The 14,631-nt window shown below is 42.4% G+C and overlaps 1 protein-coding gene across 1 annotated transcript in view; it reads right to left on the bottom strand.

Annotated features, from left to right (window-relative positions):
• The window catches only part of Spire1 (spire type actin nucleation factor 1), a 138,512-nt gene that overhangs the window by 67,955 nt on the left and 55,926 nt on the right, over positions 1–14,631 (bottom strand). The window contains exon 3 of the mRNA XM_028774208.1: positions 828–1,061. Coding sequence (XP_028630041.1) covers positions 828–1,061 — 234 coding nt within the window. The remainder of the gene's footprint in view (positions 1–827; positions 1,062–14,631) is intronic.

The raw sequence follows: 14,631 nt of genomic DNA, 5'->3' as shown, positions 1-14,631 counted from the left end.
TCTCTCTCTCTCTCTCTCTCTCTCTCTCTCCCTCCCTCCCTCCCTCAAAAAAAAAACTTTAAAAAGGAACAACAAAAAGGAGGAGAGGGAAGAGGAGGAAGAGAAGGAGGAAGAAGAAGAGGACTTGTGTAATCCCTTTGGAGCCCTGAAGGTTGCTTCTCCTAAGAAGCAGAGAGGTGCCCAGTACACAGGACAAAGCACAACTGAAAAGCACTGTTTTCATGGTGTTTCTCTACTTTCTGACTCTGGAAAAGAAAATGAAAACTAAGTGATGTACATTTAAAACAAACAAACAAACAAAACCCTAAAAACGAAAACCAACCAACCAAAGAAAAAGCTAGTAAAGATTCTATCTAAATAACTCAGAACAGAGAATCACAAAGTTAATTTGTCAAATCCTTCATAGTTTTTATCTCTATATATTTAGCCTTCGTGTAGGCAGCAAAACTGAACTAAAAAGAAAACTTCCATCTTATTATTGTATATTGATCCTATGAAAAGGCCAAAATCAAAAATCATGGACAATGAGCTATGACAGTCACAGAACTGTGACAGGTACAGCTCAGCCTTTAGTACAGAGCCACTTGCTGATGCCATCCACCCCACTGACAGGAAATGCAGAAGCCAGTTGATGGCATCATGCCCAGACAGGCTGAGGTGACAAGAAGATAACCAACACCCAACACAACCTACAAGTGGCCAAGAGCTCTTACCCAGCAAAGGCCACAGCCACTGTACAAAGTCTGGGAACTACTGTCAAATGCTGAGTCACCAGCCACTCAACCTGAGATGACAACTCACAGAAACAAACACTAACTGAGCTTTACCTTCATGACATCTTGATAGGACCGAATGGCTGAGATGCTTCTCTTCTCTCCATCTTCATCTTCTGGGCCTTCGTCTGCAGCCTCGTACCCTTCATCATGGCTACCATCAGCCTCCACAGTATTGGCCATTTGGTCGATGAGTTGCTCTAGAGGAGGGCTCAGCTCCCTTTCTTCATTTTCCTTCAAGCCATAGTCCAATGCTTTATAAATAATAATTCCCAGGGACTCAATAACCTAGGAGCATCAAAAACAGGGTGGTAAACGGAAGTGACCGCAGAGTCTAGGGCTGCCTGTAAGGTATAAAACGATCACTATTTCAGAGTAACTAATACTTGAGGAGAAATTTAAAAATTTTTACAAACACATGTATAAAAAAACTCAAAACAGCAATTTTAGTGTGATCTCACAAGCCCTTTTCATACTTTCTTAGATTCATACTAGATGCTAAGATCAGTATTTCCCAAGCATACAAAAAAGTAACCAAGCTGACATGCTATACTACAAAACAAAACAAAAAACCCAAAAAATCAAAAGAAAATAAGCAAACAAAAAACCCACAAAACTTTATGCCAATATTTAGAAACTCATAGATACCCCAAAGTATCTGAAACTGAAAATTCAGTTCTAAGCCCAAATAACAACAAACCATTTTATACCAGTATATAGACTGTTCATTGCAATCCACTCATTGGGAAAATATCTCTCTCAAATGATACAAACTAACGGTAGATTTTTTTTTCCTTTAAATCCAGAACTTGCAATGAAGGATACTTTCTGGCAACATGAACCTGACTTTGAGTAGTGGGCCCATCAGGTTACACAGCAGCCTGACAACTGCTCCAGATGTGTTCAGTACCAGAGAACGTAGATTATTTCTAGTATTGCCTCTCTTACCTGCTCGGTTATTTACTGTATAACAGCAATAGCACCATTCATTTCATCTCAGATAGTTTTTCTTTTTTTAAAAAAAGCCATTGTCAATGACACCAAAGATTTATCAGTAAAAACTGATCTTTATCACTAGTCATCGGGTTCAAAAAATTATTTTAGGTCATTTTTCTATAAAATGAATGCTAGTAATATTCCCATTCAGTGAGTTCTTAAAGACACTAAATGCACCGATTATGTATGAAAGCCAGATAGGATAAGATAGTACCTGAATTACAAGAGGTTCTAATAACTGTCGTCTGTTTTTCCCTCCTTCCCTACACTGACTTGTTTCTAATGTTTATCCAGTTACCAACCTTGAAACTACACAAGGAAACTTCATTTCCTTTATTCTATTTTTAGTCAATGATGTGATTTTTTAAAAAAATAATCTATACAGTATTATTTTTTTAACCCAAGAGTTTTAAGGTAAGTTAAACACAATAGCATCAATGTCACCATTTACAAATCCTGTAAAAGCATTGAAACATTCACTTCATAGACTCTCCAAAATCTAAAAGTTATGTTATCAAAGGGAATAATACAAGCATTTAAAATGAATATTACTTAAAGTTCTTAACCTCTAATTTTGAAGCAATGAAACTATTTTCTAAAAAAGTGTTTCTGGGTAAGATGGCAGATTAGACGCTGTCTCTGTATGACCTGATGAGGGAGAAGAGTCAAGATAAGACAGAAAAGATTACTCCAAAGAGAGAGAAGCTAAGCATCAGACATACACAACAGGAAGGTCAAGACAGCAGGATGTGTGGAGAAACGAGCTAATGGTGTGGGAAGGGAGGAAGCTTTGGGAGTCCTTCGTGCTTGCAGGAGCTGGGAGCGACTGCCACTTAGTGTAGGGCCTGTCCACTCACATCAATTGTTTGTCTAGAATGCATGGCACCCGACACAGGAACCCAGAGCCTCAGGAGCCAGAAGACAAAGGAGGGTCCTACAGGGACCAGCAATCAGTAGTGACAGGTGCAGGCTTCAGGGCATGGAACACATCTGCCTAAGGCCGAGTCTTGTTCCACCATGCTCCCAGAGTGACTCTCCTAAAGAAAAAAACCGTGTGCTAACCATACCCAAGGCAAGTAACAACCTGGGAGCACAAGCACCAGAAGTAAGCCAAGGTGAAGACTCCACAAGGACAGAACACAGCTTCAGCAAAGACAGCAGAAGCTGAAAAGACTCAGAGGCAAAAGAACCTTGGACACTAGAGCTTGGTATATCTGGAAAAGTGTGGACTTGGCAAGCCATAAGGGAGCTGTAGCTGGTAGATGGGGCAAGAGACTAAAGGAGTCACCCGGGCTCTGAATGAGGAAACTGCTAACTAGATCTGATACAAGTTCTTCTTAGCAGGAAGGACATTCTGACCCAGGTTGCTTGGCAAACACCAAGTGGGATAAATGCAAAACCAAACAAGCATAGAAACAAACAAAAATTTAGAGATGTATTTTCAAATCACAGAAAAATCAAAGAAAGAGAAATCATTTTGAAGGAAGCTAGCAGGAGAACAGGCATCTAATAAGTAAGCTAAGGAGGCAAGGGGCATCAGACTCAGAAATGTGAAGGGGAACTCCAGGGAAGCTGCTGTGTCTACTGACTGACTGGCTGACTGGCCAGAACTGCAGTACTGTGGGAAGGAAGACTGACATGTTAGACAGGTCCAGAGGCTAGTTACCTTATCTTGGGCTAACATCTGCCCCCTGGACAGTCCACCTTGTCCACACCTCTGTGTCTGCACTAACATCCTATGAATAATAGATAAAAACCTTTGGAAATCTATTAACTTAGCCAACCCACTGGCTTCCATCAACCCCAAAACTAAGAATGTCAGCAGACAGCCTTTGAGGCCTATAGAAAAGATTCCCTCATTTTGCTGTACCTAACTCTCTGATGTACCCACCACTGTTTTATGAAACTGTAAAACTTCATGAAATTTCGCCTAGCTCCTGTGCCACGGTCATTAAAAATGGCTCCAGAATAAACTCGTATTCCCTTTAAGGGGAACACCGGGTTGTTTGCTTTTGTATCAACAGAAAGCATTCAACCAGTAAGAGATGGAAGCAGAATATTCAGTGCCTAGAGGAAAAAAAACAAAAATCACCAACCTAAACTTTGCACTCTATAAGGTTATCCTTTAGAAGTGAAGGAGAACCCTTGCTTAATAAATGTCCTAGGTGACATCACTAGCCTGGGGAGTGGGCCATACTTCTTTAGAAAGAGAGAAGATAAGCCAGAAACTCAAATCTCTATGAAAAGAAAACCACTGAAGGAAGAATAAATTAAAGTCAAGTAAAAACATCTGACCATTAGCAGATGACATAAAAAATAACAGCAATACAACGTGTGCTTATATGTGCATCTCCTGGGTTGTATGTGTATACATGTGTACGTGTGAGTATGTGCACATATGTACGTATGCATGGAACATAAGCTAGAAATAATACGGTAATGCAAATAACAAGAGGAAGAACTGGGATTCCTCTGGTAGGAGAGGTCGTCTGCATGACCTACAAAGTGACAGACAGTGTTACGAGAAGCTGTGCTTGAATTAGTTGTAAAGTAACACTGCAGACTTTAGGACAGCCACTAAAGAAAACAAGAAAAGTTTAGCACACACAGATAATTGGTATGTTAAGAAAACTGAGAAAAAATCATATAAAGTGCTCCTTTAAAAAAATCACAAAAGGTAGAAAGACCACTGAGTGCAAAAGAAAGGAGCAAAGAATAGAGGTTAAAAAGACAGAAAACAAATGTGGCATACATTTATACAACTTTATCAGCAATAATATTGAGCATCAACAGTTTATATGCTTCAAATATGAGTCTAAAAGTGAACTAAAAACCAGTATGTTGTCTGAAAGAAACCACTTAAAGGAATGGAGACAAATAAAGGCCTTGTGCATCTCTGTGGCTCATTCACAGACTGTGGCTAGTAATGTACACATCCTAAATCTACAACAAAACGAAGCTCCTTGAAAGCAAAAATCCCTCTACCATTCATCTTCATGTGTTCAAACTGCTTTATAAGCAACAGGAAACTAACGAACAGTCAGTAAGACAGAAATTTCTTTCCACCGGTGTGTGCATGGTTTCCATTTGGATATGGAACTGTGATCATAGGGAGGATTGCCTGTCACTTCAACCTCTGTTCTCCAAACTCACCACCACAGAAACTGACTGGCTCAGAAACATCCAGGAAGACTTCCTAGCCAAAAAGTAAACAGCATCTAGTCCATTTAAACATTCCAGAACTGTTCGTCTTAAGCCTGAGTCATGACTTAGCCTGAGTCACAGGTAGCTCTAACTGTAAGCCAGCCTCTTACAGATGCAGGCATAACACAGCTGGACTTCAATAGACTGGCATGTACACCGGGTAGATCTTGCCTCAGATGAGAATGAGGGGACCTTGGTAGTACGTAACTCTTCAGTCTTCAAAACAAGAGGTGATCTCCAGAAAAAACTACTGAAAATTTAAGGATATTAGGTCACATTCTGGACATAGCAGCTCCCACAGACAACTACTTAAAACTAAGTTTAGGAGAACACTGCCCAAATCATATGGAAACATTAAAAAAGCATAAGGAGCTGGAGAGATGGCTCAGTGGTTAAGAGCATGCATATACTGCTGCTCCTCAGAGGACATGAGTTTGGTACCCAGCATCCACACAGATGACTCACAACCACTTGTAACTCCAACTCCACGGGGACTTAATGCCTCTGGCTCTACAGGCATGAGCACTTATGTATACACACATCCATCATACAATACTAAAAATAAGTATAAAAAAAATAAAATGAGTAAGTGTGTGGACTCTTCATTAGAGATAACATAGATGGCAACAAGCATATAATAAGAAGCTGTCCAGTGTATAATTTTCAAAGCAAATTAAAGTAGAAACCAGACACTATTGTACCACTATACTAGAAAGACTAGTTCAAAAGCTGACAGCAGTAAGCACTAACAAGATGTGGAATAATGAGAACTGTCTTTTTTTTTCTTTTTCCTCCTTATGAGACAGGGTTTCTCTATGATACTCTGGCTGGCCTCAAGCCACCTTTCTTTCTCAGACTCGGAAGTGGCTGAGACTACAAGTGCATGTCAACTCACCAGTTGTGACCAAAAGGAACTCTTATTCACTGATGCTGGGAATGCAATACAGAATGCTCATGCCATGGCCATGGTGAAGGGACTCTGGCCCAGGCTAGCAAACATGGCTGTGGCAGGGCTTTGCTCTTCTCCCCTATTGAAATCCAGCAATCAAAAGTCCCTTTGGCTCAACTAATTAACATGCCCAATTAAAATTAAACACCTCCTCCTAACATGGGGTTTCCCCCTTTACCTTTATAAACTTCCATTTTCCTATGGGCCACATCTGTCTCCTATCTAACCAGAGGCAGTCCTTTGTCCAACTCCTGGACAAATATTCCTGTCTCCTCTTCCCTTGTTCCCTTCGTCTTTTCTCTTGTCTTCTATCTCCTGTCTTTGTCTCTAATTCCCTGCTCTCTGCCCCTCTGGGGCAAATAAATCTCCTTTGTGTTGAGAATCTGGTCTTAAGGTGTCCTAGGTAGGTACTTTTCCTTTCACATGATTCAGTAGTTTTCTTAGAAAAGTAAACACTTTCTTACCATATTACCCAGCAATTGTATTCAAATAAGCTGAACATGTATGTGCACATAAAAAATCAAAACATGAAATATTGATAGCAACTTTATTCATAATTGCCCAAAGAAGTAACCAAGTCATCCTTCAGTTGGTTAAGTGGGTAAGTAACATGTAGCACAATAGAACACTGACATCGTCCACATATAAAAAGAGCTGAGTAAAGACTGGATACAGCTCAGTGAGGCCTGAGCCATAGCAATCAAAAGAGCCTGTCAAGTTCAAAAGAATTGTAAGTAAATGTAAGCCCTTAACAATTTTATGAGATGAAGCAGCTAATTTACTAGGCTATACATTGACTCTCTCTAACTATGTGACATTCTGAAAATGGAGATAAACAATGGTTGCCAGGGCTCAGGGAAAGGGAAAAGGTAATGCATAAGAGGTTTCAGGGTAATGAAAGTTCCCTTATCAAGCCGTACAGCTATAGGACACAGTAATGAGAGACACGTGTCATTACACGTGTGTCAGAACCTCATAAATGTACAACACAAAGAGTGAGCACTAATATACTATGGACTTCCATCAATAACAATGCACCAAGATTATGTGGGGAATTATAGAAGAGGGGTTACTCGGTGGGGACTCTTCTAACTATTCTGTAAACCCAACAAGAGAATAGTCTATTGACTTGAATAAGTATATAGAAACTTAAAAGGCACAATGGCAAAGAACAAATTAGAAATCACCCCAAATGTAGCTTGTGTTTGTTTGCTGTCTTCTTAGCAAAGAGACCGTGGTAGGCATTGCTGATCCCTCCGTGTGTGTGTGTGTGTGTGTGTAGGGATCACTCTCACTGGGAAACCAGCAATTCAGGTAGCCAACCTACAGCATAGCTTTCATTTATTTATTTACTATAAAAGAACCATGTGATGCTTTGAATGCTTTAGTTAGGTTTAATATTAATTCCATATGATGTTTCAATAAAGATTCTGAAACTGTTGTATCCAGTTGGATCCAGTAGTACAAATCCTACAAGTTACACACACTGAACTTGAGAAGAGGTTGAGATAGAGAAGGAAGACCAGAAGGGAGGGCTAGGGGAAAGAAGAGGGGAAGAAAGAGTAAAGAGGCAGGAGCTTTTAAAGCCACTTCCAGTTCTAAACTGTTTGAGAGGAAGTGAAGTAGAGAGAAAGAATGGCCACAGACTGCAGATCTGTAATGAAGTACCACCATGGCCCCAGCAGCACTTAGGCACAGCTTGTCTCACTTCTAACAGCAAAACCATCCGCACCCCAAACAACCTCAAGCTAAGATTCAGTTAAGTTTAAGCACTAATAAAAAATCCAAACTATTAAAAGAGAAAATATGACAGCATGTCTGCCTCTTTAATATGATTAATCTCACTTAGATTCATCTCTTGGAAATCTAATGGCTTTCAAATATAACTTCCATTTGTGTGTGTGCACATGTGTATGTAATGTGTACCTATGTGGTGTTTGAATGCACAAGTATATGTGTATTCATAGAAAGCACAAAGATTGTTAGACATCTTCAATCATTCTCTGCCTCATCGTTTAATTTTAAGTTTTATTACTTGTTTGTGCAAGATTGTGGCACATGCATGTCACATGGTGTACATATAGAGGTTAGAGCACAGCTTTCAGGAGTTACTTTCTCCTTCCCCCAGGGGTTCCAGGACAGACCTCAAGTCATCAGGCTTATATGGAAGCCTTTTACCTTTACTAAGCCATCTCAACAGGTCTCCATCTTAGTTTTGAGATGGGGTCTTTCACTGAACCTCAGCACTGCATGTGCTGCCCTGCATCTGGATGCTGGGATCAAAGTCATGTTCCCATGCTTGCACACTGCAGAGAGTCAGAAACTCTCTGAGTGTCTGAGTCTGAGGTTCCTAGTCTACACCTGAGATAGCAAGGATTTTAAACATACCTGAAAGATAACTATGGAATCATGCAATTAGAATTATCTTAACTAGCCACAAAATGAAACTGCTGGAGGAATCATGTGATAAATCTCCCAGTAAAAGCACCAGTCTGGATGCCTTCTACGACTCTGGGAATCACTGTAAAACAGGACCCCAAACCCCTGTGCTGGAGCCTCTGAGCTCTCAGGGAAAGCTACAAAACTCATCAATTCTCATAAGCCTTCTGAGATGGGAAGCAGATAGCATCCACCAGTATTGAGCCAGGAATGGAGGCTGCTGTTCACCATAGCAGATGCTTAAGCCAACTAAGATGACTGAGACAGTAAGAGAGGAGGAGGAGGGAAGAAAAGAAAGGTGGGTTAAAGAGAAGTATATGGAGGAAGCAGGACAGTACTTCTCAGTGTTAAATGCAGGATAAAGTCCAAGTGAGTCCTAGTTTTTAGCTTGTACTAGTAGAGACTAGGGTAGCCTTTTGGTGAGTTCAGACATGTTTGGGGAATACAGTCCCAGAGATAGGCAGTTATGTGGTCTAGCTATGATGTCGTATGAAACAGTGTAAGGAGAAAACGTACAGGGAAGGAACTAACTACTGAACCATCAACTAGAGGCTAAAAAGCCCAGGTCTAGACTACAAAGGAATGACAGTCCTGGGTTAGGAATCGGGTTAGGAAATAAAGACACACAGTCACAAAATTCAGAGAAAGAAAATACTTGAAGTAAAAACACAGTTGTGTGTACTGTGTGGGAAAAGGTAGGCAAGCACAAAACCCACCCACTGCCTCAGAGAGGTGGCGGCCATGGGACTTCAGCAAGGGCAGTCCTCATGTATAAACAGTGACGTGTGTATTGTGTGTACTGTAGCAGACTCAGAAAGTTTTATCAGGAGGAAGAACAATACATAGCTGCTGCTGGCTATGGGGCTAGGCGGAGATGAATATACCATTCATGGAAACAGTGAGAAACAAAGCAGAGAAGAAAAGGCTGAAGACTAGGGGAAAAGTCAGGATTACTGAAATGATCAGACCAATTATATCCCCCAAACAGCTTAGTGATTTCCCTTAAGAACACTTTCCTTGAAGTATATCTATTCTGTTTGTATGGTTTTGTTTTTGCAGTGCTGGGGGCATTGAACCCGGGGCTTGTAATTCAAGTGCTGGTTCAGTTGCCTTTGTTAAGTGATAAGGCCTATTTGCAGATGTATGGAAGTTATTCCTTGACCAACTTAGAGGACTTTCTAGGTCAGCATATCATATATTCATTCACATGTCGTTCAAAGCCATTTACAAAGGGGCCCCAGTCTTTCATTCCCCAGAGTTTATCAATCACTTCAAGGGCTTTCCCTGTTGTATCTTCCTTTTTGATTCACAAAGTCCTCTGCTAAGCTATCCTGCCCCAGCACTTTGTCTGACAAATCCCACCTCCACTTATCCTTTAAACCTAAGGACTGAGGAGGGTGGAAAAAACCCTTTAATATTTGCTGATATGAACAGAAAGTAATATGATTACAACTATAAAATGTCTAACAGTTTCTTTTAAAAGTCAAATGTATTTACCACACTAAGTACCAATTACATTTCTAGTTATTTATGTCTTAGAGTTTCTATTACTGTGAGAAAACCACCATTATTTCCTCCCAGGCAGGCTGGGGAGGAAAGGATTTATCTCACTGTCTCTTCCACATCACAATCTATCATTGAGGAAGTCAGGGTAGAACCTCAAGGTAGGAATCTGGAGGCGGAGCCAAAGCAGAAGCCATGAAAGAACAGTTTTTATTGGCTTGGCTAGCTCCTCATGGCTTCTTCAGCCTGCTTTCTTAACACTATCTAGAACCACAGGCCCAGGGTAGCCACCACCCATAGTAGGCTGGATCTTCCAATATCAATCATCAATTGATTACCGCACTCAATCGAAAGTTACGATATACAACTTACACCAGCATTAATGGGTATAGTGAAAAATAAAACACAGAATTAAAACATGAAAAACTATAGGTATAATACTTTACCTTTGATGAACAGAAAGGCTAAGTAAATTTTTTTTCAAATAGGTATTAAAATGAATTGTACTGTAAAGGACACTTATATTAGCAACCTAATTGTCATGGGAAACTGCCAGGCCTCCCTAAGAAATACTCAATTTTGGAACTGGTTCTCTCCTTCAGGTGGAAAAAACAGGTTTTAAGGTTATTGAGAGCAGAAACAAATCAAAGACAATCCAATCTGAAGAGTGCTGAGGAAAGAGAGACACTTTCCACCATTGAGAAGAAAGGGATTTATACATATCCATTACTGAGTAGTAATGACGTCTGCTTAAGTGAGTGGGAGCCAGGGCATGGAGGAGGCACAGGCCTGTTGTCCCACCACTTGGGACACTGAAGCAGAGGATCAGGGTTCAAGGCTATCCTTAATCTTAATTATACAGTGAGTTCAAGGCCAGACTGTGCTACATAAGCCACTGCCACAAACTAAGAGATTGAGACAATATATACAATAAAGTGTCATCAAGCCCTTATAGCGATGAAATTCTGAATCATACCATATAATGGATGAGCCTTAAAAAGACTGTGTGCTGGTTAGTTTTTTATCACCTTGATACAAGTTCAAGTCATCTGGGAAGGGGAAACCTTAATTAAAAGATTTCCCTTTATCTTCAGATTGTACTGTAGGCGAGCTGTGGGGCGTTTTCTGGATTAATGAGTGATGTGGGAGGGCCTCATCCACAGTAAGCAGGGGTTTTGGGGGTGTTTAAGACAGAGACTGAGTGACCCATGAGGAGCAAACCAATAAGCAGCACTCCTCCATGGTCTCTGCTTCAGCTCCTTTCTCCAGGTTCCTGCCTGAGTTCCTGCCCTGACTTCCCTGTAAGCTGTAAGAGGCAATAAACCCAAGTTGGTTTTAGTCACCATGTTTTTAATAGAAATAGAAAGCAAACATATATTATGCTAAATAAAAGAAGTCACACAAAAAGATAGGATTCCACTTACACAAAACATCTAGGGTAAGGAAATTTATACAGACAGAAATCATTTTTTAAGACTAGTAGGGAGAGGGTTAGCTAAGGTTTGCTGAGTACAGAGTTTACGTAACAATTTTGGAAGCAGACAGTAATGACAGATGTGGATCACTGTAAATGGATTTAATGCCACTGGGTGTATGCTTGAGACAGTTAAGATGGCATGTGTATTTTATTACAACAAAACACTGGGGGTTGAGTAGGAGAGATGGCTCAGTAGTCAAGAGCACGCCCTCTTCTCACAGAGAGCCCTAGTTCAATTTCCAGCCCCTGGCAGCTCCCAAATGCCTGGGACTCCAGGGCCTGACTTCCTTGTACATACACACAAATAAATTATAAACTTTTAAAAATGTTGAGGATTGTAATCTTTAGGAAGTTTTAGCACTTAACAGCATTCAAAAGGACTGATGCCTCTTGTTTACCGTGGTTCCTAAAGTTTCCAAAACAAGATATATGTCCCAGGAATCCTGCCTCTACTCATGGTCCAGCAGCAGTGCTCCAGGAGGGGCAGCTGTGTCGTGTGCCACCTCTCTGTGCAGAGCCCTGGGCAGGCCTCAGCTGCCTTCAATCATTAGGCTTTTGATGATGTCATGGCCAACTAGGACCCAGTTTGCCTGACCTCCTCTGACACCACTTTCCTCTCTGGTTTCACTCTCTCTGCTGTTTTCCAACTAAATCACGGCCTGCATGTGAAACAGGAAAAATGCTGTTCCTGAGTAGGAACTTCAACAGACTCTGGCAGTGCACTGGGTGGAAGAATGTGCACATTCTTGAAAACTGCAGTTAGAGCTAAGAGTAAGGAAGGAAGAGAGTTCAGAGCGCTGAAGAGAACACAAGGTTTCAGAGTGTGTCCCAGCTGTGTGGGAACAGGCCTCAGTGACACCCATGTTACTGTCCCAGTTATGTGGGAACAGGGTCTCAGTGACACCCATGTTACTACAGTTCTCTTGCAAAGGCAACACTGTTTTAAAAAAAAAAGTACACTAAAGAAATTTGCAGTAAGTGCAGGTCATATGGAGAAGTGCCTTCTGCAATGGGGAAGAAAGTGGTAGTCATTCTTAGAGGAAGGGGAGTGCCCAGGAGCCAGCCCAGCATGTCCTCAGGCTATACAGGAAGGCACAGTGGCATCTGCTGCAAGTGCACATGGGTGTTGGGCTGTAGGACATCCTGGGTTGACATGGGCCTGGAAGAGACTGCAGGTGTTCGGCCACGCCCCCAGAACCCAGCGCCCTAACACACGGTCCCATCTCCATTTAACCTATATGGTCAGTCACACAGTTAGAGGGCATGACTAACAGGCCTCTGCCTTGAGATTCACATATTAATGAATTATCTAAAGGCCAGGGGACATAGCTAATTAAGTTTTCCCCACCCTAGTCCCTCCTCTTTTCCACTCCCCATATGAGAGAGCTCCTCCTGGCATTTGGCGGGGGCGCACATCCAGATACAACTTTCACAGCATGATCAATAAACTTCTTCCATGGATTTCACGTGTCTCCTGGAATCTGGGACTTTCTTGTGTATGTGGGAAACCTCCACCGCAGGAAAAGCCTCCGATTTCGGGACTCCCTCCTCCGCAGCCGCGGTCTGCACCATATCCCCACGGGTCACCTCCATGCCGCTACTCCAGGGACTCTACCAGTGTGCCACCGCTTTTTTCCCTTCAGCTGGCGCCCAACGTAGGGCCTCGAACAGCCACGCTGCTACAGAAACTAACAGCCGTCTCTCACCCAAGCAAGTAGCCGAACCCCTTTTCCACAAGACTCAGTTCGGGGCTTCCCTCTCCCTCTCCCTTGTTTCTCTCGGCTGTGGGTTGGCCGGTCACGTGCCCACATGCCCTCAGTTTCGGTCCTTTGGTGGCCTCTCAGCGGTCTGAGAGCCCAAGGGCTTGAGACCAGTCGGTTACTGGTTGCCTCTGGCCCAAGGGATTCCCAATCCCTCTCCCCCTCCCCCCTCCTTTCTCTCGCCTGTGGGTTGGCTGGTCACACACCCACATGCCCCAGTCTCGGTCCTTCCATGGCCTCTCAGTGGTCTGAGAGTCCAAGGGCTTGAGACCAGTTGGTTTCCGGCCAACTTCTGGTCCGGGGATCCACAATCCAAGAGCTCTGTACCCTTGCGGAACAAAGCTGAGTGAGGACTACCCAACATCAGACTTGGCTCCGTTCGCCCATCCAGCACCGTGTGTGGAATCTACTCAGCTAAAACCTGTGCGCTTCTGTCTCTCTCCGGTACCTTCGAAGAACAGAAGATGCACAGAGACTCACAATACAACAGAGAACTCCATGCCCATGCGCGCCCCCGGAAGCGCACGGGTCATCATTTTCCCCCCTGCTAGTGGAGGACAACACATGCAGAGCCAGCTCCAAGAGTGCTCCCCGCTGGCACCTGCGGAAAACCGTGAGTTACATCTCTGTCCACCCATCCCCCAAGTCCCCTCTCTTCCTCTCTCGTATTCCTGGCTAACGTCTTTTCTCTAATTGTTAACTACAATCTAACTCCTGCCTAGTTCGAAAGGACTAGGTCTGTCTCTCTCTCCACATGTTCTCCAGCTCAAGGACAAGATGGTGGAGACTCCTTAATCTCCACTCTTTACCCCTCCCCCAAGAATCACTTTTGTGCTCTGCCTGCCAGCAGAGGCTTTTCCCCTCCCCCTCCATCATGAACAAGTTAGTTCAGCCACTTGCCTAAAGCAGTGCCTATAAATTTTCCTTTCTGCTTTGAGACAGTTTTCTTTCTCAAGAAAAAAAAGAATGGGGAATACGGGCCCTCTCTGCTGACACACCACATGGCAGAGCAAGCCCCTCCCCCCACACTGTTTCTCAACCCAAAAATTTCCTGCTTTTATTTAAATATTTCATTTTTTCCCTAACAGGAACTTCTAAAACAACAATGTTCGTGATTTTCAACCAAATTTTTTTTTGCCTTTTGTTTTAATATTTCCTTTTCTCTCTAATACTCACGATATATGTCCAACACTTTTTTCAACTTTTTAAAATTTCTTCAAGGTTCAAAAGCTATCTAATTTACTTACACAAGTTAAATCAACATGCTGTTCACCATCTTTCAGCTCTTAATTAACAACTAATTTCCTTTCACAGACAAATTGTTGCTGTCTATCCCAGGTACATGACTGTGTCTTACGTGACTGACCCTATAGGTTAAATGGAGATGGGACTGTGTGTTAGGGTGCTGGGTTCTGGGGGCGTGGCCAAACACCTGCAGTCTCTTCCAGGCCCATGTCAATCCAGGATGTTCTACAGCCCGACACATGGGGAGTGAGATGCAATGGAATTTCTATTTGCCCCAGGCTCATT

Source organism: Grammomys surdaster, unplaced genomic scaffold (assembly GCF_004785775.1).
Source record: "Grammomys surdaster isolate TR1022 unplaced genomic scaffold, NIH_TR_1.0 239, whole genome shotgun sequence".
NCBI classification, from domain to species: Eukaryota; Metazoa; Chordata; class Mammalia; order Rodentia; family Muridae; genus Grammomys; species Grammomys surdaster.
The sequence above is the reverse complement of the archived record's forward strand: the minus strand, read 5'-3'. Positions and strand labels throughout refer to the sequence as shown.